This window comes from Chaetodon auriga, chromosome 8, assembly GCF_051107435.1.
Source record: "Chaetodon auriga isolate fChaAug3 chromosome 8, fChaAug3.hap1, whole genome shotgun sequence".
Classification (NCBI taxonomy): Eukaryota; Metazoa; Chordata; class Actinopteri; order Chaetodontiformes; family Chaetodontidae; genus Chaetodon; species Chaetodon auriga.
The window spans coordinates 14378946-14406759 of NC_135081.1; the positions used below are offsets into that span (position 1 = coordinate 14378946).

Here is a 27814-nt window from a genome sequence, read left to right on the forward strand (position 1 = left end):
AGATAAACCAGAGGTACGTTAGTGCTTTGTCATTTCAAGGGCTTCCTCAGTCGTTTTGTTTTTGTCCTGTTTTGAAGTTGGTGCCATATGTAAGCCGAAGGCCTAAAGAATAGTTGTCCACAGTCACATGTGAATGGCATTCTGCACTTTCTCTTAACTTTACATTTCCATTTACGTCCAGAATTGGATTTTTTCTGTGACTTGCCCTTCATGTGCTCGGCTATGAGTTTTGCTCCTGTGAAAGTCTCCCCACAGCTGACGCAGATGTAGCTTACTGTCTCCGCATGTTGCACACAATGTCGCAGGAGGTGCAGCCGGTGCTTAAAGGCTCGGCCACACTGGCACTGGTGTGAGCGGTGGCCTCGGTGCAGGTAGCGGTGGCTGATGATGAGGGAGGGCTGCCTCAAGATGGCACCACACTGCCTGCAAGGGTGCGGTGCCTTGAAGCGCCAGCCTGTGTTCATGCGTTTCATCAAAGCCACGTCCTGGCTGTCGTTCTCAAACATGGCCATAATAGTGGGCATTTGTGGGGAGACAGGGTCAGAGGCCACAGCGGCTGGAGTTGTGTCAGTGGCACTGGGGGCAGGGACAAATAAAGGTGCAGGAAGACAGTTTAAAGGCTGGTCGGTTGGCTGACCTGGGGCGCCGTCTTTCACAAATCCAACAGGTGCAGCAGCAGACGCCAAAGGTATCGGGGCAGGTCTGCCTGTGTGGGAGGAGGACTTCACAACAGAGGACAGTGACCCTGCATAGGTTTGGCCCACACGGAGCTTTCCATTAATGACCTGATTGAAAACACTCGGACTACCGATTGCTAACTGGGCTGCTGTACCAGGGACACCTGGTGAAACCTTTTTATCAGTCAGCACTGATGGATTGGTAATGATGCACACCTTGGTGCTGACCACCGACGTGTGAACTCTGGTGACATGGTTTAACAAAGTTTTCTCAGAGGTGAAGAAGGATTTGCATATGTTACATGCTTGTGGCATTGACTCGGAGCAAAAGAGGACCAAAGGTGGCTTGCTTCCTTTGGGACACTGGTGGTGATGGTACGAGTTCTCGTGAGAGAAAACTTGGCCACAGATGTTACAGGAATACAAAGGCATGTAGTGTTCATTAAGAGACGTCTCAGTTAGAAAGAGCTCTTTGCACAGTGAACACTGATATTTCACCCTTATACCACTACAGTGCAGCAAATGGAGCTTCATAGACCTAAATGGCCCTCTACCACATGAAGCACACATTGAACTATTAACACTGGGGAGGACTGCTGGGGTGTTTTTAGAGTGCGGACTGTTAGAAGAGTCACTGGAACAATCAGTTGAACTTGAGTTCGAGCCACCATCTGATTCTGGATCATCTGGACACAAGTCTGCAGATTTAGAGCGTGTCTTATCTTCATCGTCAGACTCTGAGCTTGTTGATTCATCTGCCTTTTCACTTTCCATGTCAATATCTTTGTCATCTTCACCCACTATATACTCCACACTGTTTTCAGATGTCTCAGGTCTCCCAGGCTTCATCTCAATTCTTGGCTGAGCTTTCGACTCTGACACTAAGCCACGCAGTGCTGAGTTTGTGGTTTGCTGTGCAGTCTCATTAGAAAAGTTGTCACTGTTCTGACTCTGGTGTAGGACTGCTGAAATCAAAGAGGGAGCTTCTTGAAATGGCACCGAGCCCATGCAATGCGTCTCTGCATGCTTGTTCAACTCCCACACATTACTGAAAGACTGATGGCACTTCTTGCAGAGAGGTGGCGAGTGTGCATTATCTAGGTGCGTGGAGAGTGACGTCAGGCGTCGGAAAGTAATCTTGCAGATGTGGCAGGTGGCTTTGATATTGTGGCTTTTGTAGTGAGACATCAAGCTTGTTATGCTGCTGAATTTTTTGCCACATTCCCAACACTTCCTTTTTGATGATACACACCATTCATCATCGCTGCTCGAGTCTTCAGACATAAGGAGCTGGTCAAGGCAAACTCTGGGTGGTCTGCAATTTAAAGCAGATTGGACAGAGTCAGTTTAAAACTGTCTGGGACTAAATCCATAATACAGGCTTAATACAAGTATCACAGCAAATAGCTATTTAGTCTTAGGATGTACTTTGGTACTGAAACAACTACACTATAAATTGATTAGTTGACTGATTGATATCAGTTCAAATTATGTTTGTTCATTTGAGTTATTTATCAAGCAAAAATGCCAGACATTCTCTGAAATACTTCAGGTACTGTTGTGTCAGATTGCTATGAAAATTAAGACAGAAATTCATCCCCAGAGGAAAACGTCGACTGACTTTGTGGATCCCCCTGACGCTTCCTCCAGCACCACCATCTGAGGTGAGGTTCACTTTCGTGGCTTTGAGTAAAATATCTCAGCTACTGTTTTGACATTAGATTTGGTACAGACATTGACATCTCCCTCAAGATGAATTACAGTTACTTTGCTGATCTCCTGACTTCTCATGTAGCACCATCCTCAGGTCAAAATTTTAATTTGTCCAATACTTTCGTTTATAGCTAAATACCTGCAAAATGGAATTTCCATCAGCCTCGGTTGTGTTTTGAGCAAATGAGCAGATGTTAGCATGCTAAAAAGCTAAACGAAGGGGGTGAATATGGTGTACTTTACCTGCTTAACAATAAGTTAGCATGTTAGCATTGAGTCATGTAACATGACACCCTAATATTACATCTCCTGCACAACAAAAATGTACTTACCACTGTCCACAAGTAGTAACTAGACCAGAAAACTGTTATCTCCAGCACAGACCGAAGATGAATTCATTTTATTCCTCCAAACTAGAGGGTAATGATTCGTCCAAGTCAGTTAACGAACACTTACTCTACGTTTATAGTTACCTAAAAAAAACACAAATCGCTAGCGTTAACGTGACCTGGTATGTCATTACTTGGGTTATTGGAAAAATAATGGCCTCTATTCGAAATTTATGTGTGAAACACACCCATCTGTACAGACGACAATGATACAGATAGGACTCAGCAGCCCATTACTAAAAGAAAAACCATAAACCCTTCAAATTTCACAGCTGAAGACACCGTCATGTTGCTGATGGCGTCCACACACAGAGGTCCTCCATATCCGCTGTAAACCGGAAGAGAGATGCCTACATTACCCAGAATGCAGCAGAGGGGAAGTTTCTCAATCTTTCCCCGTTTGATATGCTTACAAATTACTGAAAGTTTAGTTGGCAGAATATTTCAATTCAGTCGAAGTTTTATGAAGCCTTTAACACAAAATATATTATGAAGGCTTTAAATCAAACTATTTCTCCCGTCTCTAAACAGGAAGAGAGACGCCTACACTTCCCGGAATGCATCCGAGGGAAAGTTTAATTGTTCTCCATTTTTCCGCGCTTGTTATACTTACAAATTACTGTAATTTTAGTAGGCATAATAATAATAATAATAATAATAATAATAATAATAATAATAATAATAATAATAATAATTCTGTGAAGTTTTGTGAAGCCCTTGACTCAAAATTAAGACAGGCGGCCAATCAATTGCTTTCTTTTCTTAATTTGAAGGAAACGAAAAGCCTAGATATACTGTATACTGTATACAGTAATATTTGATGTCTTTAAGAAATCTAACATCGCCGGATGTCATTATTGCTAATTTACTTTCTAATACAGGTAAACAGAAAGCAGCAGAACACGCCTGAACAAGAAAGGGGTGTATTATATCCTCTTATATTCATTTATATAGCAAAATATATACTGGATAGCGAAATTATATGTCGACATGATCCCCGAAGTGGCGGAACTACACATATCTTTATCATGTTTCATAACGACACCATTTACCAGACGAACGAGGTGCGTTTGATTATGATCACATGGAATTTTAGGCAGGTGGAGTTTCTTCCAGTACATCGATAGCCGGGAACCGCTCAAACATCGTGTTACACGGTTAAAGCTAATAATAGAAGCAAGCGCATTAGCGGAAAGCTTAAGCAGACGTTATTTACGCCTATGACCAAGCGCTGTGGTTTAACTGTAACGAAGTCACGACTAAATAACTTTAAACCTCAGCGAAAGTAATGTTAACATGATTGCTAGCTGAGAGCAGATTTCTATTTTCGAAGATAATGCTGTGAAAGTAATATTTTTGTGGCTGGCCTCTGCTTGGACTGCTGTCCATCGTTAGCTAGCTTTCTGTTGACATCAGTTGTGCTGTTGTAGTGTACCAGGTGAGGAGCGACATGTCAGAGTCCGGCCACAGTCAGCCCGGGATGTACGGGCAGGGACGCAGGAGGAGGCGACGCCGGGGAGACAGAGATACTGGACCTCCAGGACAAAATCTGTCCGGACCCAGTCGAGATCGAGAATACCAACCGAGAGAACGAAGGGTATTATAAACGCATGCTCACAACACTGATTTTGGTTTAGCTGTTGGTTTAACCGTAGTACTTCAGAATGGTGACTTTCATTTGTCTGTTCAGGACGGGAGTGAAGATCCACCAGGCCCACTCATACAGAAGACCCCCATCATTCTTGCAAAACCCCCTGGAGAAAGGGTACGTTAGCCTGTCTAGATATCATATTGCAATCACCTTTAATGAACAATTAACACAAAGTAAGAATATGCATTAGAGTGACAGCAACATGTGAAATCAAACATAATAATTTAGGAGGACAGTCAAAGTGCCAGAACCAATGAGTCGCACTTAATAAGTGATTATTACAGAAAGCGCAGTTCATATCTACGAAACTCCTCTACCTCTCAGGTCAAGTGATCTATTTGCTTGTGCTGTTGTTTGATCCTTTTCAAGGCCAAGCCATCACAGAATGCACATGTCAGTGGAGCTCCAGTCCTGGAGAAGCCCATCATGCTAATGAAAGCCAGGGATGATGGAGGGAAGCCAGGGAACACATCAGAGGCGGCCGCTCAGCCCTCTGGTCCTGGACCCTCCAAGATGGAGAAGGAAGGGCAGCGACCCACCCAGCCTGTATACCAGATACAGAACAGAGGAATGGGTGCTTCTGCATCCAGCAGTGCTGTGGACCGTGAGTTATTGCAGATTTCAGGATAAAAGTTTTTCTTTACTGTAAATGCCCAGTTATAGGGATGTTGAGGAATCCACTTCATGAAGGCCAAAGTAAAGTAAATCTTTTCATATGTCTTCTAGCCATGGTTGGCCAGTCTAAACTCCTCCCTCCAGAGAAGATGAAGCACAGCATTAAACTCGTGGATGATCAGATGAATTGGTGTGACAGTGCCATGGAGGTCGGTTAATATTCAATGTGGAGTCATTGTAGTAAAGGATGTGATAATGTTTTCAATATACTGTACTGTAAGGAAGTGGTGTTTTGTTATGATATGTTGTAGTATCTGCGGGACCAGACAGATATGCTGGTGGTGGGGGTCATTGGCCTGCAGGGAGCTGGGAAGTCTACCATCATGTCGTTGTTGTCTGCCAACACTCCTGAGGAAGATCAGAGGTAAGGTTGGTTGTAACACCAACAGTAAGCTCTGAATTTTGTAAACTGCTCAGTTATGTGTGGGTGATATATTAAATTACTTTATTAATAAAACAATGAAAATATAATTTAGGACTTTGTTCAAAGAAACGAAAGAAAAAATGAGTCAGAGGAAGTCTAAGTGGAAAAGAGAGTGGTATCTAAAACTGAAGTTGAGCCATGTTGACAGAAAATGTCCATTATGTAAGAGGGATTTGAACCAATAAAATACTGGAAAATACTGGTCCTGATTCCAGTTTATGAGGAGGTCTTAAAAAGTGATGGTACTCTTTCTGAACACATGGGGGCGATATAGTAAAGCCATCTGGTTCTGTAGAGCCTGGTGGAGTTTAGCTAAACACACATTATTTTGTTTGCTCACAGTTCACACAGTTAAAATCACTTCAGTGTGTGACACTGCACACCGTCCACCCACCACAAAACCATATAATCAAATACTATTTCTGGAGAGAAATGTAGAACTGCTCACTAAAAACACTTAGTTAGACCTTTACACCTGATCTGTGCGTTCGTTAACTGAAGTTGGAATACATTTTTCTGTTTTTTTGGGGGGGGCTTATATCCAAAAAAACAAACCAAAAAAAAAACATCCCAAGTTTTATTTTCTCAAAACATTTCTGACTTGTATTCTCAGAGAGAGGCAGGCTTGTTGGAAGAGTAAAGAACAGTTTCGTCCGTAGTCTGGAATAAGCATACTCATTTGTTTCCACAGGGGTTATGTATTCAGAGCTCAGACTCAAGAAATCAGGGAAAGAGGAGGTAACCAGAGCACAGGAATCGATTTCTTCATCACACAGGAGAGAGTCATCTTCTTGGATACACAGGTAGGAATGAAGTATTGCAGATACAGTGACTGTAGTGTTTTCAATTGGCTGCCATGTACTGTGTAGATTGAAATGTCACCTTGGAATAGCAAGAAAGTACGATTAGACTACAAAGTGCATCATTTGTTTCTTCAGCCGATGCTCAGTCCATCTATTCTCGACCACCTCATCAACAACGATCGGAAGCTGCCTCCAGAGTATAACCTCCCTCACACATATGTCGAGATGCAGGTCAGTGACTGGCCTGCAGGTGGCAGTGGGGGAAAACACTAGTGGGTTGTGTGAGCACAGGTGCATCACCTCTCTGGGGAACAATACATACCTTTATTCCTCTGATTTGTTGTCTAATGCCATTTCATGTGCCATTTAAATTCTTCTGTACAGATATATTCACATCTCTCTATATAATCTGTCAACAGTCTCTTCAGATCGCCGCCTTCCTCTTTACCGTGTGTCATGTGGTCATTGTGGTTCAAGACTGGTTCACAGACTTAAATCTCTACAGGTAGGTACTTGCTTACGCGCGATGGATCTGTGTTCTACTTTGTGTCCGGGTTCACACAATAAAAGAGGAGGGTAGCTCTCAGGAAGGCTCTGACCATAACTTGAAAGTCCCTTTCTGCCACAGGAATGCTGAGCATTTCTTCTTGTATCTGGAGAGGATATTTGGCCTCTGCTTTTTCATAAGCTCAATAATGCTATTATTTCAGTTGGTCTTGTAGTGAATAAATAAGGGCAAAGCCAGACCTGTTGAAAATGAATGCTTTTGTGTCTGTCTAATTTGCACTGACACTCATTCATCTACACCATTACCTGTTCAGGATATGCATGTGAGCAGGAAATGCAGTGAGTGATTTGAATGACTCTAGCCTCATAGAAACACACTTTCCTTGTGTGCACTTGTTGACAACATTATCATCACAATTGAGTATTTAATAACCTGACTTTCACACAGCTGAAAATGATGACTCAAGTTGAAAGCAGTAGCCATCTCGTGCTTTAGGAGTTAATATTTCTGAAGGTATTTAACTGTAGAAATGGTTTAGTGTCAAAGATGTTTTTTCAGGTTGCGAAAATGATGCAGTTTTCAAAATTCTGTGAAAATATGTCTTACTGTCAAGACCTGATGTGGCACAGAATGACCCTCGGTGTAAAACATTTGCAAAGCTGATTTTTTTCTACTTAAAATTCTGCACTGTTTACATCCATCTGTGGTAGCGTGCAGTCACCACTGCTTTTGTTGGCACATTGCTGCCTTTCTTTGTAGGTCACAGCTTGTAGATCAGTGGAATAGTATGAACCTGGCGGCTGGATTGCAGACGGCCTCATCCACCTTCCCCTGTCTGTACATGCGTGTCCTCTTATTGGTGCACAAATACAAAGGAGGCATCCAGACCGATGTTAGCTCAGCGTGAGAAACACAGCTCTCTCATTCATTTGAATGGGGCTTGTCTGTTGATACCCTGGAGGTGCCAATGCGTATGGCAAATCAACATCTAGCACCAAAGTTATCCAACCACATCAGGTGCCGCACTTGCAAGCCAAAAACATGCAGGTGCACATTCCTGGTAGATTACTTTTGACATTTGTTCCTTTACCTCTTAATAATTGTGACCAAAGATGACATAACTGCTGCTGAGATAACTGTCCAGAGTTTTAAAATCCTGTCGGTGAGTATTGCAAATCATTGTGTGTCATTTTGGCATCTGACAGACCTTTAAACTCGTAGCGTTGTTGCTCCAGCTGGACATCCAGGATCTTGTGAAGCATCAGTGTGTGTGATGGGGAAAATTTAACGGGGTGGATATGGCTAAATTTTGATGAGATAATATCAAATATCTACCAGATAAATTGTAGACGACCCATTGATTACCACGTACGTTATTATCATCAGGCCAAGTTGGTCCACAACTGCCGTGAACACTAGTTAACACCTCCTGTTTGTTACACTTTAAAAAGTTGATTTTGTGTGTACGTATGCATCTATGTACCCTGCCTGATCATGTCTGTTCCACAGTGACAATCATACTGAAAACATGGATAATTACCCAACATTTGCAGCTATTGCTTCTGGAATGTGGAAGCTGGTAGCACACAGATTAATGTCATGTTTGTCTATAGGTTTCTTCAGACTGCCGAGATGTTGAAACCCTCTACTCCATCTGCAAGCCACGACAGCACTGGCTCTTCGAGCAATGACGATGGAGCAGAGTACTATCCTCATATAGGTGACTCTTTAATGCAGAAATACACAATCTCATACACCAACCACATTTAGAGATATCAGTATTAAAGTGTCTGTCCTTTGAATTCCTCCCTCGTCCAGTGTTCCTCCAGAATAAGGCCAGACGGGATGATTTCTGCCCAAGGAATCTGAAAAACATGCATATGGTCGTGGACAAATTAATGGCCCACTCTCATCTCAAATACAAAGGTTCAAAACTACAAGAATATTATCTTCATACATAAAGATGTTCTGTTCAGACTATGGCTGGATTTAAGGGAAGATTATGTTAAGTGTCTAAAACTGAGCTTAGTTAATGGCAAACCAACATTAGTGGTTTTGGACAGGACTGTGGATATGAATAGTATCTGGTTTAGAGATTTGAATAACAAAATAGTTCACGCAAGACCTGCATTCTTCTCCTAATATGTGATTTATTTTTAGGTACGTTGTCTATGCTGGACTGTAATATCTTCCCTGGCTTGGGTCAGGACTATCTGGCTACTGAAGTCAACATGTTTCTCCTTCCTGTGCAGGAGAATGACGGGGAGGATAGTCTGACTAAAGCAGGTCAGAGAGAATTTATCCTCACATAAGGCAAAACTCATTTGTCCTCCTGTGTATCATGTTAGACAGGAATTAATCTTTGTGCCGTGTTTAGGTTCAGGAACGTACCCGCTCTTCTCTCTGCTGCCGGGGTACAGAGGACACCCTACCTTCTCCACCATGGTTTCAAAACTCCGCAGCCAAATACTGGCCATGCCCCGCTGTCAACTGTCACACACCATCCTCACCGAGAAGAACTGGTAAACGGGATGTTCTTCTCTGCCCACTTTTCATTTATTTCCACTGGGGGTGTGGAAACATTTAAGGGTTTTTTGTTTTTTTTTAAGTTTTGTTTTCACCTTCATTTGACAGTTGATAGTGTAGAGAGAGACAGGAAACAGCGAGAGAGAGAGAGGTGCCAAGTTGGCCAAGTTGGGACAGGAGCAACTAAAGACTGGGAAAGTTGTGGAATGCTGTTTGGAACATTCCACAGGTAAACAGGTTCATTGGTAACAGGTGATAGTGTCATGATTGGGTATGAAAGGGGCATCCTGGAAAGGCTCAGTCATTCACAAGCAAGGATGGAGCGAGGTTCACCACTTTGTGAACACATGATGATGACCGTTGTTGGTAAACACAGTTCATTTGCATTCTGTTTCTATTAACTTTTTACACAGCGTCCCAGCTTTTTTGGAATCAGGAATCTTGTTGACCTCAGTCATTCCCTGGACTCTGCCTCTCAGGCAACGCGCACTAAAAGACCGTCCCATCTGTTTTAACGTTTCCCAGATCCACACTGCATACCAATTCTGCACAGTACATACTGTCATAGTGTTTTTAGAAGGACGTCAGAGAGAGCAAAAGAGAGAGCAAAATGTCATTCTTGAGATTTAGCACTGCCATTTCCTTTGCACATTGCATTGTAGGACAAGAGAGTGCATCAACAGCACATCTCTGGTCTGTCAAGCTTGAGTATACTTGTACTTTGTCACTTAAACACAGTACATACTCTGAACCTGCTTAGAGTGATAATGTGTGCAGCACGGGTTGGGGCACGCTTACTGTCTTCTTGTTAGAAGTTGTTGCAGCCTGAGCAGAAGCCTGCAGGCACTGCTTGACTGAAAAAGTACTTTCACTTGGTAAAAAGTGATTTAATTAACATAGTTATTTTCAGTCACTATTTTTTTTTTTTCTTTAAAAAAATGCCAGAATTGAACGTCATTCAAAGATGAAGCAGTTAAAATTAGTGTCCATGTTAGCTGAAAATATGACATTATTTATGATTAAGTATTAGTTTTGTGCCCTTGCCACAGACCATGAATTTCAGAGATTTACAAAGCATTTATGTTTGTGTTGTTATACTATGATTTAAATGTCATTTGTTATTTGCTAGATTAATATAAATGTATATACATGCAAAAAATAACATTCGCTTTTTACTTTTTAAGATGCTTTTGAAGTTGTAGCCTTCAGCAATCAGCAGTGATGTATGCAATGTGTCATATTGAAAGCTAAGAAACAGGATGTGACCGTGGTGAGGGATCACACCAGTTAAAAGTAAGACGTCATCAAGGTGAACACAATTTCTGACCTAAATTTGTCATGTTTTTTTTTTTTTTCCTCAGGTTTCACTACGCAGCTCGTATATGGGATGGGGTGAAAAAGTCCTCGGCCCTCTCCGAGTACAGCCGCCTGCTCTGCTAACACCTTGGTTGCACTGCTGTTCTGTACAATAGCTGTTCAAGCTCTTATGTCCGATAACCAGGTCGCATTAAGAGAGATGTGGCTCTGAATGTGGACACAGTCGTTTGCACCCTACAGGAGGAATATGTGGAAATGGAAGCCCAGTCATTGGTGAAGAGTCACATGTGATGCAGGATGACACCACCTTCTGTCTGCAAACGTGCAAACCTGAGGAGTCTTGGTGCTCCATGCTAGAATGTTGCCCATCCTTGCCCTCAGGAATATAATGTTCAGCAAACACAGCTGCAACTTGTACAGTAGTGATGAGAGAGAGAGGAAAAACAATTGTCTGCACATGTTTAAGCAAAATGCGTTCAGTTTACGAGCCATGATTGGCTATGTGATGTAATAACTGCAGTTTTGGTGTAGTGATGGTGCACACGATTTCTTAGGTGAAAAGGTAAGGAATTGTTTTTATTTAAAAACATCAATAAAAAGACACGCAGAAAGGAAACTTCAGTGAAGATATTTTATTTGTGATTCAAAACTGCTTTTCATTGCACAGGATTGTTTTACTCGTTTCTTACAGGGCAAGGACATCAATCTCCACTGATGCACTGAAGTCAGTTTTGTTCATGTAGTGCCAAATCATAATAGACGTTACCATAGGGAACTTTAATACAGAGCAGGTCTAGACCTTACTCTGCATTATAATACTTACATAGACCTGAACAGTTCCCAACATTAGTAAGAGAGAGAGAGAGAGAGAGGAAGAAGAACACAAAGGGGCACACTGCAAGTTCCACATAGAGACAATGGTAGTGGTAATAACCATAAGGTTTATCAAAGAGGACAGTTTTAAGCCCCTTCCACTTTTGGAGACTGTAAGAACCAAAATAAGCCAGGTTCCTGGGCACAATGAGCTCTTTGTGATATGATGGTGCCTGACCATGAAGGGCTTTGTAGGTGAGGAGAATGACTCTAAATTCTATTCTGGATTGTATCGTGCCAGTACACAAAGGTTAACACGGGAGAAATATGATCTCTTGTCAGTACATGTACATGTTCGGCTAAACCCTCATTCCTGGATACGTTCTCTACTCTGCCTTCAGTGTGTCACACAAACAAAGCACCTCAAGCATGAACAGAGGAAAGCAGGTAGGCGAGAGTAGGAACAGGTGAGGGTCAGGCACTGCCCCCTAGTAATGCAGTTTATTTACAGCTGTTGTAAATTGGCCATAGAACCTGAAATGGAGAGGGCAGAAAAAGAAATTCCAGTGTGCAAGTACATGTCATGGTAGACCAAAGAGTGAAATGTACAAGCGCTGTGGCTGTGTACACTTTCAGCAGGTGCCACAGCATTCTGGATCAGCTGTAGAGTCTTTTGAGAGTTACTGGGGCAACCTGATAATAAGGAATTGCAATAATCCATCCTAGAGTTAACAAATGCATGGACTAGTTTTTCTGCATCTTTTTAAGATAGGATATGCCTGATTTTTGCAATGTTATGTAAGTGAAAAAAGGCAGTCCTTGAAGTTTGTGTAAGATATGGCCATAATTTTATTTTCTGTCAATTTTATGTCAATTTGTCAAAGGTGTCTGTGTATTGTGTTTCTGAGATATCTACAGAAATTAGCATGCTAACCAGCTAGCTATTCCAATTAGACTGAATGATCTGCCTGAGCCTCTTTGCTGAAACATTGCTGAGCACATTAGTCCAGTTGTAGCTGCTCTGCACTGGCTTCCTGCTTTTTAATTACATCCTTGGCTCAGTGCTAGTGTGTCTGAAGTAAACTCATGGCTTTCTTTTTTCTACAGATTACCAGTTTAACTTGAAAGTCACAGAACTGATTGGCCCCTGTTGCTTCACCGATTTTTGACAAAGGGGACAGGGATGAGAAATGGAAGGTTAGATTTGGGTCTACAGTTGTCTAAACCCCCTGGATCAAGAATAGGCTTTTCAAGAGGTATTATATCCTTTCACAAGACAGAGCATGGACTTAGGTAATGACTCACAATAGTTAACAAGAAATGTGAAATATGTCTCAGGGACACTCATGTTGGATTAAGCTTTTGTTTCAGATGAAAAAGAATAAAAGCTTCACTTTCATTTCAACATATCACTTTACAAATTGCTCAATTCTGCATGTACTTGACTTTGTTTGTTAAGCCTAACCCTAAACCGCACAAATGAAGAAATGAAACTTAAGTCTGAGTACTGATGAAATACCACACCCAGTACAGATGTTCTTCATGGTTTCTGTGATGAATGTGTCTGCAAAGTTTTAAAATAATAACATTTTCATATACACAGCTACTCTAATAGCCAAACCAACTGAAAGAGGTACATCTTACCCAACTACCTTTACAATTAATTTACACAATTAATTTACAATTTACACACCAATGGCACAGCATCAAGGGCAGTTTTTGTATTCATTTACAGGTCAGTAAAATTTCTACTGTGGCTTTTTCTCTGCTGCTGATATATTGAACAATATTTAGATCATAAGTTCAACAACCAATAAAGCCTCTCAACGTCTGGATCTGTCTATCTGAATTTGCAAGGTTTTTAAGTTTCACATTTTGTCACTATCAAATGAGGAGGAGTGGTCTGAGGAGGAAGACAACTCCCTCTCAGGAGAACTACTTATAGCTGTCACAGGTCAAACTAAAACTCAATTGTGTCCTGCCATTACAAAATGCATCTCATTGTTCTGATCTTTGGGATTGTGCTTCTCCCTGAAGGCAAGTTCTTGTTCTGTTATCTGATTTCCTTTTATCTTCAAGAAAAGAGGGATTGTATTTTTCAATTATCACTGTTATCAATATAAAAGCTGTAGCCACAGGTCATTTAGGATTTCATGTCAAATAACAGTATGTCCACATGCTTCATGTTAATTTGCTGTTGATTACTTTTACTTGTCACTGCTGTTCCTCTTTGTATCCTACCTGCAGTTTGTGTGCAATGTTTTGGCCTCCTTTACATACTGTTGTAGTTGAAAAGAAGAAAAACAAGAAAAATCCTACATGGTAGAATTGCTTCGGACTGTATAACTGTATATATCATCTGAGTTTTTTTGTTTCATCAGCCTACCCCTTGAAATGTTATGAGTGTTTACTGGGAAGCTCGGGAACCTGCACAGACACAGAAGTACAATGCCCTTCATCGTCTCATCAGTGTGGTGTACTGAGAATCGCTTCATATGCAGGTATGGTATTTTGTGGTGCATCGTTTTCATTGAAAAACTGTTTTTCATGTCGTCCAGTTGACAAAGGTTGCTCTTTTGTTGCAGGTGGTACAGAACTTGTTAATGTCCAGGGTAAAAGTTGTGCTTTGCCTGACCAGTGTATTGAGGGCTCAATCAACTATGGAATTGCCAGGACTGTAATTACCAGCAAGTGCTGCACCTCCGAGCTCTGCAACACCCAACCTGCCCCTGGTAAATTACTTATATTGTCTATTGGTGTTTAGATGCTTCTTTGCACAGAGAGCTGTTTTTGTTGAATGTTGGTTAGTTGTATGGGTCATATGAGAACAGTTCAGAATATGAAAACTACTCTCCCCTGAATATAGATGGTCATTTCATGAACTGAGATATTGATAATGATGTAAAGATTTTTAGGTGTTCCATTATTTCTACTGACTTGAAAAATAGTGCAAATAGTAACTGTAAATGGGAAAAGAAAATCTCCTAGTAGGAGCATGCCCCCAGACCACCCTAGGTTTGGGCTAAGCCCCGAATGTTTCCAACATCTGGCTTCACCCCTGCAAGCTAGTATGAATGAAATTCCTTTATCCTCCATCACCACCTGCTACAGATGACCCGTTAATGTAACTTGTCCATCAGGAGGGACCTCCAACAATTGTCCGTAGTGTGTTGGACAGACCTTGAAAAGGGCACTGAAGAAGAAAAGAGCATTGCAGGCACCCCTTCATCCCCTTCTACCTCCCAGAACAATTTGAACAATATATGTTCTGTTACAGAGCCCAGCAAGTCCAGTCCCAATGGTAAAAGATGCTACCACTGCGATGGACAGCAGTGCTCTGCGACTCTAAACTGTGCGGGGAATGAGGACCACTGCATCTCAGCAACAGGTAACACGCCTACAGCACTAAACATCTGACTCTGTTCCACATGTTTCCTCAGCTCAGAAGGATTTGTAGTGATTTAGCAGATGTATTACCACTGTAACCTCACACACTAACATCCTTCTCATTCTCTCAGTGACTGCAGGGGGTGCAAAGGCAGTCCTGAAAGGCTGTGCCTCCGAGCAGATCTGCTTAGGTATAAAAAATCCACAGATGAAATCATTCATTGAAGGAGAAATTAGCTGCTGCCAGGGTGACCTCTGCAACAGCGCCAGCAGCACAAGTGCTGGTCTCCTGCTCCTGGTGGCACCACTGATCTCTTTGGCCATGTTCTCTTAAGTGGTGGAGATGGCAGCATCACTGCTCAGTTTATTCTTCTTATCTACACCCAGCTTCATAGTGGTCACACCCCTTTACTTATTCTTTTCAGCCACAGACTGAGGAAGTGGAAAGTTTAGCAAGTGACGCAGAGAAATATAATTCAGTGAATTCATGACTTTCCTTTGTCTGCTGCCTCATACAGTTTCAGCCACAGAGTGAGGAAGTAGAAGGTTTAGAAAGCAATGTATGAGAATATAAAGTAGTTAAGCTATGATGTCCCTTCGTCTGCTGCCTCATTCAGTTTCTAACCTGCTTTTTTTTTTGCATGTTGCCTCTCAAGATAGCAGCAACTGGTTGCATAGATTAATTGTCAATAACAGTCTGTTTTGTTTTTTCTAAAGTGGAACAAGGGGAATGTAATTACATGCTGATGCACAATTTTTGTTCTGAGTGCTATTATTTTCCTGAAACCTGTTTTTAACTGGAATTATTGGGGCTATTGTGATGTGACTGATAAAAAGCAAAATAAAAACATTTCTTGAAATTCTGCTAGGGTGAATTTCTGTGTTTGCTTTTTGTGTTTTAATTCTTTCTCTGTCTCTTTTAACTGGTGAAAGTGCAAATTCTCCCTACTGTATGTGTGTATACTGTGTATTTGTTAATTATGTATATCTGACAGGAAATGTGAAGAGAGAAGAGGGACATTCTGTGGGAAACAACTATGAGTAGTATACCACCATCTAGTCAACACATTTTATATAACAGGCAGTTTACACACTCCTTGAGACTTTTTTTAGAGAATTTTACAGCCTCCTGTTTGCCACTTGGTCAGACAGCAGGAATAGAACAAGAAAATCATTGACATGAGGATGTTTGTCTGTGGGTTGGTCTAGGGTGGCTTCCCTTCTTTTGTTAATTTTGGTCGGGCCATCAGCCTTTTGTCCTTTGTTACTGTCATGAACTCCCCAGAGCACAGAACAGGCGGACACAATTGCACGACTTGGATCAGGTTCAGGCAAAAAGGCGGGTTTATTACCAATCGGGGTTCGGTACACAGGAGATCAGTTAAACAGACAGAGGTATCCAGATACGAGAGGCAAAAGGCAAGGTCTAAGGCAAAAAACGAGGTCGTACACAAAACAGACTATGATGTGAATATAAACACTGGAACGAGGACCGTGAAGTGCAACGAACTGGCAAGGAGACTGTAAGACACACAAGAGGTAATGAGGGGAGATGGGAAACAGGTGCGGAGGACAATCAGGGAGCAGGTGTGACGAGACGGGAAGCGCATGCAGGAAGTGAACCTGAAACAGAGACACAAGGTTAGTGATATCAAAATAAAACAGGAAAGACAAGATATGAAATGTGCAAAAAATAATACAGAAACTTGACAGACGTGACAGTTGCTTGTGTTGCGGTGTGTTGCAGTATGGTGTGGTCAATGACTGAATGGGCTTGGCCATGCACTTCTTTCTACCTTAAGTACCTTCTACAACTCATTCTGTGACTCTGTGATGGGATTAGGAGTCAAGGAGTCACACTATCACCTGCTCAATGTTCGCATGTTTTTAAAATAATATCCAGTAACCACTTATTGGCAAATAAATAATGTGTCCTCCAAGAGGAAACAAGAAAAAACTTTCCAAGAAGCCAATATTACAAACAGCAACAGCCCGAAGTCTTCGTCCTACACTAATTGCCTCAAAATAAATGAGTTGTCTGCTGAGCCAGGCAATATAACCACTACACTGGTCAGAATCATGTCAGCACTCCAAATGATTTAAGCATTTTTGGAATAGTAATGTCTGCAATTTACAAAAGAAAAATCGTCCTCATTTGGTACTTTCGAAGGCAACATGAATACAGTCAATTACTTTGATCATATTTGGAAAACCAGACATTGCTGCCATAATTGCCCTAAATGATGATTGCGATATTCCAGACCTATCAGCCAGTTCCCCCCATTTGCCAGAAAGTTCTGGGTGGTCATTAACTGGACTAAATTGCCGTGCTGCACAATCCATCCTGACCCATCCTGGGTGCCTGGTTGTTTTGTCCTTGGGGTGGACAAGCTTCTGCCTCAGAGTGTTACTGGGCTTGAAGTGCACAGGGATGTAGTGTTTGTTGGAAATTCTCTTGAGTTTTTCAGATACTCCCACAATGTAAGAGATGACAGTATTGTTCTGTGTAATGCCATTTTCCCCTCTTTCTGTTTGGTGCTTTTCATTCTTTTGATGAAAGCCCAGCTTTGCTAAGCACACATTTTAAGTGCTTCCCTGGTGTGTTTCTGCTCCTTCCTCTTGCCTTCTGTCCTTGTGGGGACAGTCTGAGCCTGATGGCGTAAGGCTCTGATAGTCTCCATCTTATGCTCCAGTGGATAGTGAGAATCAAAGAACAAATACTGATCTGTGTGTGGGTTTTCTGTATACGTTGATGTTGAGTCTTCTGTCATGTGCACTGTGCAGTCTGCGCCAGACTCTTTACTTTAACATCCTACCGAATGAACTTGATGTTGCTGTCCACTCCAATGATGAGATCCGTGAAAGCTTCCACTTCCTGTGTTCTAATTTTGACCCAGGCATCATCCACCTTTCTAAACCAATGGCACAACCATGCTTCTGTTTGTAGAAACCCTCCTTGTACTGAAAATAGGTGGTTGTCAGGCAGAGCCACATATGTGGTCTGGGGTGAGGTTGGTTCGGTTCAGTTCGAGAGAGAGCAGTCCTGTAGCAGCCATTTTCTTACACTCATTAGTGCTTCCAGGGTGGGAATGCATGTGAAGAGTGAAATTACATTGTAAGATACCATAGATACCAAGGTTTCATCTGATTCAATTTCTATATTTTCCACCATGTTGGCAAAATCTGGGAATTTTTTATGTGATGTGTGGTGTGTGGAATGTTGTTGACCAGAGGAGCTAGGATGGTGGCTAGATGTTTGGTGTTGTATGGTGTAATGTTGTAGGTAACCAATTTGAATAGTTACTGATGATGGGTCTCCTTCCTTGTGTATCTTGGGCAGTCCTAAATGCAAAGGGTGGCATCCCCAAGGTACAGGCAATAACATAGTAGTTGGTTAGGCTTTGTCCTTTTCCAGTTGTTGTAAGCAATTGAATGCCTTCTTATGGCTGCTAGTAAGATCTTGCCTCAGTGTCTCATAGGTGACTGTGTCACTGAGTATACTGGTCACCTTGGCATGGTAGTCAGCAGTGTTTAGCACCACTGTGCATCTTCTGTTATCTGCCAGGAAGATGGTGATGTTTGCGTCTCTCTGCAGCAATGCCAGTGACTTCCTTTCCTAGATGGTGTTAGCCCCGATTCTTTTGTTGGAAGCCCAAGAACAAGACTGGAGAAGTCTTCAGTTCACAGATGCAGAATTTATTCAGGTCACAGGTAAAGTAAGGCAGCGCTGGGCTCTAAGTGACAGAGTTCTCATAGGATCTCAGTCAGAACGGGCCCAGACACATACACATTTTATCTTCTTGGGCTGGGACTTGCCCTGTTACAGAGTTGGACTTACATGCGATCTCTCTCCTACACTCCACCTCTGCCTCTACTTGTCACATTGACATTGCCATAACTCTATGCATTACATTAACGCTCGGCTTGGATTTCTTTCTGAAAAAACAGACTGTGTTTCTGGAAAAACAGACTTTGCTCCTGAAAAAACAGACTTGACAATATATTTATATTGTTAGATTTTTTTACTTTTTTAGTAGTTTATTTTTAGTAGATGTGTCAAGCACCAACTTCGCCAAAGCAAATTCCTCGTATGTGCAAATTCGTACTTGGCAATAAAACTTTTTCTGATTCTGATTCTGATTCTGATTCTGATAATTGGTGGACTTTCTGTGGAAGACCTGGCCTGACTAGGAGAGACGACGTTCATCCCAGTTTGGTTGGAGTAGCTCTCATTTCTAGAAATCTGACCAAGTTTATTAGCGAACCAAACAACAAACCATAACAACTCAGACAGAGCTGCAGTCTTACATACATGTCTGCACTTCCATTAGAGCAGCTACCCACCTATAACCATGGACACTGTGTCTACTCCCAACCATGCAAATTAATTAATAAAGTTTATTTTTTGTATAGTACCTTTCATGCAAGAATTAAATTCAATTAAAAGTAAACAGAGGGAGTTGTGCATAAAAACCTAACAAGAATTAATACCACAACTGCAATAGTACAACAAAATAGGAGAATTAATCATGGTCTCTTGAACATCAGATCTCTGTCTTCTAAAGATGTGTTATTAAATTATTTAATCTTGGATTATAATATTGATTTATTTTGTTTTACTGAAACCTGGTTGTGTTATGAATATGTGAATGGAGCTACTGCCCCCATCCTATTAATACTCAAGACTCCCTAACATTTTTATCTGACGTTTCTGACTTTTTATCAAGATTAGTCCTTAAAAGAGATGAAGTAATTATTGAGGGTGATTTTAATATTCATGTGTACAGTGATAATGTCTTAGTACTGGGCTTATCTCATTATTAGTTTTGATTGGATTCTGAGTCTACATAAATCCACTCACCTGAGTGTAAGCACAATTAGTTTTCAGAGAGCTGTGGAAGAGAGATGAAATAACAGTATTTTGTAGTAAGTGCTCTCCAAAAGCAACTGGACTTGCTTCAGAACTGAAGAAACTTCTTGGATGAGAGGTGAAGTGTCTTCTAGAAACACAGGCAAGTCCAATTGCATTTGGAAAGCACTTAAAACTACTATGACCTGGATGAATGAAAATCTTCATACACGTGTTCCAATTTAGTTGCTCCCTGGGGCCAGCTTGGTTTTGTTTGTACCTGCTTTAAAGGGATAAAACCTGTTTTGCATTGAACTCTTTTGCATTGAAGAATAGTATCGCTTTACATGAATTTGCATTTACATATTGTGTGATTAGGACTCTGAACCAGTCTGGCCCTGGTGAAGATTTCTATTCCACAGTGTTTAATTTCTTCTACAGAGAGAGAAAGTGTGCTGCATGCCACAACTTGCAGAGTTTTTTGTATCAGGAACATTTTGTTAATGATGATGTGATGTGTGCATCTGTGTGTGCTGCCATGTGTTTTTTTTTTCATTGGAGCCTCCGTAATTTTGAATACTGCATCATGGACTGGTACAAGAAGACACTGTTTGTATTTATGGTACATAACGAAGCAATTTCAACAACAACAACAACAACAAAATCTACTAGCATTTTGTTTAGTGGTCAGTAAATTTGAACTGGAGGCTGGTGCCAATAAAAGAAATTCTTAATATGGCTTTTTCTCTGCAGCACAATAAAGCAGAGTGATATTTAGAAGTTCAACAACCAATAAAGCCTCTCAACATCTAGATCTGTCTATCTAAAATTTGCAAGGTTTTTAAGTTGCACATTTTGTCCATATGGAAGAAGGAATGAAGGAGTGGCCTGAGGATGAAGACAACTCCCTCTCAGCAGAACTACTTATAGCTGTCACAGATCAAACTAAAACTCAGTTGTGTCCTGCCATTACAAAATGCATCTCCTTGGTCTGATCTTTGGGATTGTGCTTCTCCCTGAAGGCAAGTTCTTGTTCCGTCGTCAGATTTTTATTTTACTTTTTTTTATCATCAAGAAAAGAGGGATTGTATTTTTCAATTATCACTGTTATCATTATAAAAGCTGTAGCCACAGGTCATTTAGGATTTCATGTCAAATAACAGTATGTCCACATGCTTCATGTTAATTTGCTGTTGATTACTTTTACTTGTCACTGCTGTTCCTCTTTGTATCCTACCTGCAGTTTGTGTGCAATGTTTTGGCCTCCTTTACATTCTGTTGTAGTTGAAAAGAAGAAAAACAAGAAAAATCCTACATGGTAGAATTGCCTCGGACTGTATAACTGTATATATCATCTGAGTTTTTTGTTTCATCAGCCTACCCTTTGAAATGTTATGAGTGTTTACCGGGAAGCTTGGGAACCTGCACAGACACAGAAAAAGAATGCCTTCCACTGACTAATCAGTGTGGTGCACTGAGAATCGCTTCATATGCAGGTATGGTATTTTGTGATGCATCATTTTCATTGTAAAACAGTTTTTCATGGCATCCAGTTGACAAAGGTTGCTCTTTTGTTGCAGGTGGTACAGAACTTGCTAATGTCCACATGAAATCTTGTGTTTTGGCCGACCAGTGTGTTGAGGGCTCAGTCAACTTTGGAATTGCCAGGACTGTACTTACCAGCAAGTGCTGCACCTCCGAGCTCTGCAACGCCCAACCTGCCCCTGGTAACTTACTGATGTTGTCTATTGGTATTAAGATGCTTCTTTGCACAGAGAGCTGTTTGTTGAATGTCGGCATCTAGTTATATGAGCAAAAACAGATCAGAATGTGAAAACTACTGTCATCCCATGACTGCCTTAGTGTTGGATGTATTTCTTCATGTTTCATAGGTCAGGGTAATGTAAAACAAATAAAACATGTCTAATTTTACTGACTAAATGATACAAGTCATTTTTAAACACATAGAAATTGTATAATCCTGTCCTCCAACATGTCGACATTGTGAATGCAGGTATTGTGTACTGATGATGGCAGGCCTTATATCAGAACCTGAGACAACATGTTTGGAACAGATATTGTTTGAGAAGCAAGATTCAAATTCCAAGATGAGCCAGTATGAGGGAAATTCCTTTACCCCCCATCACCATCTGCTACAGCTGGGCTGAAGGGCAAAATACCTTCAACTGTCACAGTGGAACTGCACATAGCTCTGTGTGTGTGTGTGTGTGTGTGTGTGTGTGTGTGTGTGTGTGTGTGTGTGTGCATGGGTGCATGTGCTGTCTGAGAGAGAGAGAGACAGAAAATCTTGCTTTATTGCCTGTAGGCCATCATGTTGTCATATATTTGCCTCATGAAAAGGCACTGAAGGAGAAAAGAGCTTTTCAGTCACCCCTCCATCTTCATACCTCCCCAAACAATGTGAACAATACATGTTCTGTTACAGAGCCCAGCAAGTCCAGTCCCAATGGTAAAAGATGCTACCACTGCGATGGACAGCAGTGCTCTGCAACTCTAAACTGTGCGGGGAATGAGGACCACTGCATCTCAGCAACAGGTAACAGGCCAACAGCACTAAACATCTGACTCTGTTCTACATGTTTCCTCAGCTCAGAAGGATTTGTAGTGATTCTAGTAGATGTATTACCACTTTAACCTCACACACTAACATCGTTTTCATTCTCTCAGTGACTGCAGGGGGTGCAAAGGCAGTCATGAAAGGCTGTGCCTCCAAGTTGTTGTGCTCAAATACACAAGATGCACAGATTAAAGCACTCATTGGGGAAGAAATTACCTGCTGCCAGGGTGACTTCTGCAACAGCGCCAGCAGCACAAGTGCTGGTCTCCTGCTCCTGGTGGCACCACTGATCTCTTTGGTCATGTTCTCTTAAGTGGTGGAGATGGCAGCATCACTGCTCAGCTTTTCTTCCTACCTTTGCATGGCTTCATTGTGGCCACACCCATTTACACATCCTTTCAACCAAAGAGTGAGGCAGTAGAAAGTTTAGGAAGCAATGTACAAGAATATAATCTAGGTAAACTATGATTTCCCTGTGTCTGATGCCTCATACAGTATCTAACCTGCTTTTTCCTTTGCCTCAAGATGATAGCAACAGACAGCTGTCTGTTTCATTTTATTTTATTTTATTTTTTTCTAAAGTGAAACAAGTACAATCATATGTTAATATGTTGATGCACATTTTTGTTCTGAGTACTATTAATAACCTGGAATGTATATTGTAATATGACTGGTTAAAAAGCAAAATAAAAACATTTCTTGAAATTCTTCCAGAATGCATTTCTGAAGTTTCTTGGTACATTTCTGGATGTTTTCTTTGAGTGTTTTAATTCTTTCTATCTCTTTTAAAGGATGGAAGTGCATATTGTACTTTTTGTTTTTATGTACTGTGTATTTGTTAGTTGTGTATATCTGACAGGAAATGTGAAGATTGAAGAGGGGCATTCTTTGGAAAACAACAATTTGCAGTGTACCACCATCTAGTGGACGGATTATACATAACAGGCAGTTTATAAACTCTTCAAGACATTTTTAGAGAATTTTGCAGTTTACCACTTTGTCAGACAGCAGGAATACATTGGAAGGGTTTTTTCTTTCCTGTGGATTCTTTGAATGAAGCTGAATACAACAGCACAACAGCACTGTTAATTTAAAGACTGAATGTGTTAATATACATTTTTGTCAAGATGATCAGATTTAATTTCAAAAAGTTGAAGTGAAGTTCTCCATCGCAAGATCCCATTGGTAACACTCGCACATGGTTATTCCATGGTTTGTTTGAATGTGTGTACGCTTTGTTTTCAGTAGTGGACCTACGTGCTCGTTCAATCAAGAGAGATGAATTAAGTTAAGGTAATTGTTTATTATGACATGTCATAATTAAATCTTCTCAGAAAGTCTTCGACACTTAGACTCCACAGGGAGTTTCAAGGGGTATCATCCTGACCTGCAGCAGGATAAATCCCCCAAAAATAATTTGCAGAAGCTGCCTGAAACCTGAGCCTAATTTCCCCCCAAGAATGCTTACTTACCAAGTAGGAATAAAACAGCCCATGATTAAACCAAGGTGACATAATCAGCCAAGAGATGAAACATAAAAAAGTGCATAACAAAGAAAAAAATGAGGTCAGTAATGTAAAATCAACAATGCACTGTGAATGAACAGACAGAAACAAAAGGTGCCCTCGGCTTAGCCAGCAATGGCTGGGGACCGTATGCCCAGCTTGCAAAGAATAGGCTTTAGCCAGCAATGGTTAATGGTAGGAAGAAAGGCTGAACAAATCATTATCTCCAATAAGTCATATTCTCCAGATGTAAGGAAACGGTTGTTTGGTACAGACCCCAGCACAAAAAATATCTTCTTCTTCTTTTAAAGCTTAGCCAAAAGTGGCTAATAGTATAGCTTTAGCCAGCAATGGTCAGCAGTAACCTGAGATGTCTGAGCTTAGCTGGTGTACAGGAGTGACATGCATAGAAAAGAATGGGCATACCTGAGATTTCCACCTGGTGAGTATCCATGACATCACCCCACCAGTCACATTTCAGAAGCAGAGCGTTTTGCCTGCTGAACTTTGTTAACTCACTCAGATCATGTTTATGTAGCTATGATGCACACCGATGGCACAGCATCAGGGGCAGTTTTGGGGTTCAGTATCTTGCCCAATCATACTTTGGTATGTGGACTGCTGAGGCCAGGGATTGAACCACCAACCTCCTGATTGGTGGACAACTGCTCTACCTCCTGAGCCACAGCTGTTGCTGTTGCTGTGACTTTTTCGATGTTTAGTGACGAGGTCAGCAATGATCTGAAGTGATAGTACAACTAATATTACAACAATTGCATTGTTGTAGTACACGGTACACAAAATTGTTCTTGTTTCATCAATGCAGAGAAGTAAATGTAGTACTGTAGTAAAACAGTAAGAATGGAAATATTGCGCATTGGGCCAACAGTATCTGTATTTCTACTGCAGAGTGAGACAGTGCTCAGTGCCTGAAATTGCAGAAATTATTGTATAATTCAGGAACATCTTGTTGATATCTGTGTGTGTGTGTGTGTGTGTGTGTGTGTGTGTGTGCATATGTGTGTTGACATATTTATATGAATTGTTTTATTGGAGGCACAGTATTTTTTAGAATTTTGAGCATCGTGGAGTAGTGCATAGAAATACTATTTGGATCTGTGGTATATAATGGAGTGATTTCAACTAATATAAAAAACATTGATATTTAGAACATAGCAGCTTAACAACCAATTAAGTCTCTCAACATCAGCCAGAGTTGTCATTTCATCCAGAAAACAAATGACTGAAATGCAGCCACCACTTCTAACAAATAATGTTCAGTAGCTTGTTTAAAATTGCCTCATTTGCTTTTAATAAGGGCATGTCTGCCATTTCACCATGCTTGGAAATTGACACTTTTACTCCTGCATGAGTGGGAAAAATAGTCAGTATCTGCATTCGTGCAGTCACTTGATAAGTAAATTGAAAATGCTCCAAAAACGGTAATAAGCTGCAATCGCCTGATATCGCCCTGTGACTGCCAAATGTTAACGAGATGATCTGTCCATCGATATTTGCGATGTTTTCACATTTTGTCACTATCACATGAGGAATGAAGGAGTGGTCTGAGGATGAAGACAACTCCCTCTCAGCAGAACTACTTATAGCTGTCACATATGAAACTAAAACTCAGTTGTGTCCTGCCATCACAAAATGCATCTCATTGTTCTGATCTTTGGGATTGTGCTTCTCCCTGAAGGCAAGTTCTTTTTCTGTTATCTGATTTTTTACTGTTTAATCTTTCAGAAAAGAGGGATTGTAATTTTCAGTCATCACATTTGTCATTACAAACCCCAAATGTGGTAGAATTGCCTCAGACTCTATAACCCATTTTTGTCACTGTGCTTATGATTAATCATAATAATGATTACAATCTTGATTAATGTACGCCAGAGTCAACGTGTTAAAATGATTTCGTCTACCACTTGTAGCAAAGGAAAGTGCATTTTTTAAAAGTGCATTTTTTGTTTCATCAGCCTACCCCCTGAAATGTCATAAGTGTTTACCGGGAAGCTCGGGAACCTGCACAGACACAGAAGTACAATGCCCTTCACCATCTTATCAATGTGGTGCACTGAAAATCACTTCATTTGCAGGTATGGTATTTTGTGGTGCATCATTTTCTTTGTAAAACAGTTTTTCATGGTGTCCAGTTTACAAAAGTTGCTCTTTTGTTGCAGGTGATTCAAAACTTTCTGATGTCCGCATGAAAATTTGTGTTTTGGCCGACCAGTGTGTTGAGGGCTCAGTCAACTTTGGAATCGCCAGACACATAATCACCAGCAAGTGCTGCACCTCCGAGCTCTGCAACACCGAACCTGCCCCTGGTAACTTACTGATGTTGTCTGTTGGTATTAAGATGCTTCTTTGCACAGAGATTCAAATTCCAAGATGAGCCAGTATGAGGGAAATTCCTTTACCCTCCATCACCATCTGCTACAGCTGGGCTGAAGGGCAAAATACCTTCAACTGCCACTGTGGAACTGCACATAGCTGTGTGTGTGTGTGTGTGTGTGTGTGTGGATGGGTGGGTGTGGGTTTGTGTTTGTATGCATGTGTATGCACGTGTTTGTGTGTGTTTATGAGGGAGAGAGAGAGGGAATCTCCAGGTTCCTGTTAATCTGTTTTTTCTCATTCACTTTGCTGTATTTTCAGACAATATACAAACAAATGCCATAAATCTACATTTCCTCCATCTGTTAATTTAATAGCAGTTATTTCAACTTATTTGTCAGCAGAGAAACAAAAAGTCAGAAAGTCCTTGAAAAAGGCACTGAAGAAGAAAAGAGCTTTTCAGTCACCCCTCCATCTTCATACCTCCCCAAATAATGCGAACAATATCTGTTCTGTTACAGAGCCCAGTTCATCCAGTCCCAATGGTAAAAGATGCTACCACTGCGATGGACTAAAGTGCTCTGCAACTCTAAACTGTGCGGGGAATGAGGACCACTGCATCTCAAAAACAGGTAACAGGCCTACAGCACTAAACATCTGACTCTGTTCCACATGTTTCCTCAGCTCAGAAGGATTTGTAGTGATTCTAGTAGATGTATTACCACTTTAACCTCACACACTAACATCCTTTTCTTTCTCTCAGTGACTGCAGGGGGTAAAAAGACCATCACGAAAGGCTGTGCCTCCAAGCAGATCTGCTCAAATACACAAAATCCACAGATTAAAGCACTCATTGGGGAAGAAATTAGCTGCTGTCAGGGTGACTTCTGCAACAGCGCCAGCAGCACAAGTGCTGGTCTCCTGCTCCTGGTGGCACCACTGATCTCTTTGGCCATGTTCTCTTAAGTGGTGGAGATGGCAGCATCACTGCTCAGTTTATTCTTCTTATCTGCACCCAGCTTCATAGTGGCCACACCCCTTTCCTTATCCCTTCAGCCACAGACTGAGGAAGTGGAAAGTTTAGCAAGTGACGTAGAGAAATATAATTCAGTGAATTCATGACTTTCCTTTGTCAGCTGCCTCATACAGTTTCTAACCTGCTAATTTACTTTTTTTTCTTTCCTTTTTTTCTCTAAAGGTAATCTCAATTTAAAAATGTCAACAACAGCTGTCTTTTTTCTGAAGTGAATGTAAGCAGAATATAAAGATATACAATTTTAGCGCTGTTATTAACCTGATATTTTAATTGGAATTATCAGAAATATTTTGATGTTTCTGATGATAAGCAAAATAAATACATTTCTACGAGAGTGTATTTCTGTGCTTTCTTCGAATGTTGTAAAATTTTCTTGGTCTCAAGTAAACATCGAAAATGCAAAAATGTACTTTTGACATTTGTGTCATAAAAACATTGAGGATGCTCAGCTTTAAAGTCGGCGCGTGCGGTTTACAGTAAGTGCCGGCGTGTGTATGAAAAGCATTGTGAATAAGATTCATGATGGGCAAACTGCTCATCTATTTGTGACAAGCCAGCAAATTAGGTTAGCATGTCACTTCAGACCTGTGAACTGACACATCAACATATGATAGATACAGAAAGGGCAT

At 41.1% G+C, this 27814-nt stretch overlaps 5 protein-coding genes across 5 annotated transcripts; 4 read left to right on the forward strand and 1 right to left on the reverse strand.

Moving 5' to 3' along the window:
* Positions 1-5: 5 nt before the first annotated feature.
* On the reverse strand, positions 6-3109 carry LOC143325050 (uncharacterized). Its single transcript, XM_076737933.1, has 2 exons — positions 2723-3109; positions 6-1992 (listed from the first exon to the last, which is right to left on the reverse strand). The coding sequence occupies exon 2, from the start codon at positions 1959-1961 to the stop codon at positions 30-32; it is 1932 nt and encodes a 643-aa protein (XP_076594048.1). The 5' UTR covers positions 1962-1992; positions 2723-3109; the 3' UTR covers positions 6-29.
* Positions 3110-3957: 848 nt separating this feature from the next.
* On the forward strand, positions 3958-11316 carry smg9 (SMG9 nonsense mediated mRNA decay factor). The gene is made up of 13 exons (XM_076737095.1): positions 3958-4376; positions 4470-4544; positions 4800-5034; positions 5157-5254; positions 5357-5469; positions 6221-6332; positions 6468-6563; positions 6752-6837; positions 8454-8560; positions 8659-8766; positions 9001-9126; positions 9218-9362; positions 10728-11316. Exons 1-13 carry the CDS (start codon positions 4230-4232, stop codon positions 10804-10806), a joined length of 1527 nt encoding a protein of 508 aa, XP_076593210.1. The 5' UTR covers positions 3958-4229; the 3' UTR covers positions 10807-11316.
* Positions 11317-13425: 2109 nt separating this feature from the next.
* LOC143324879 (urokinase plasminogen activator surface receptor-like) lies at positions 13426-15746 on the forward strand. The gene is made up of 5 exons (XM_076737668.1): positions 13426-13533; positions 13878-13997; positions 14082-14228; positions 14774-14884; positions 15015-15746. Exons 1-5 carry the CDS (start codon positions 13488-13490, stop codon positions 15215-15217), a joined length of 627 nt encoding a protein of 208 aa, XP_076593783.1. The 5' UTR covers positions 13426-13487; the 3' UTR covers positions 15218-15746.
* A 4957-nt stretch (positions 15747-20703) lies between these two features.
* On the forward strand, positions 20704-22952 carry LOC143324946 (urokinase plasminogen activator surface receptor-like). The gene is made up of 5 exons (XM_076737759.1): positions 20704-20754; positions 21109-21228; positions 21313-21459; positions 22179-22289; positions 22421-22952. Exons 1-5 carry the CDS (start codon positions 20709-20711, stop codon positions 22621-22623), a joined length of 627 nt encoding a protein of 208 aa, XP_076593874.1. The 5' UTR covers positions 20704-20708; the 3' UTR covers positions 22624-22952.
* A 2384-nt stretch (positions 22953-25336) lies between these two features.
* Positions 25337-27593, forward strand: LOC143324690 (uncharacterized). The gene is made up of 5 exons (XM_076737383.1): positions 25337-25514; positions 25792-25911; positions 25996-26142; positions 26671-26781; positions 26913-27593. The coding sequence occupies exons 1-5, from the start codon at positions 25469-25471 to the stop codon at positions 27113-27115; spliced, it is 627 nt and encodes a 208-aa protein (XP_076593498.1). The 5' UTR covers positions 25337-25468; the 3' UTR covers positions 27116-27593.
* The last annotated feature ends 221 nt before the right edge of the window (positions 27594-27814 follow it).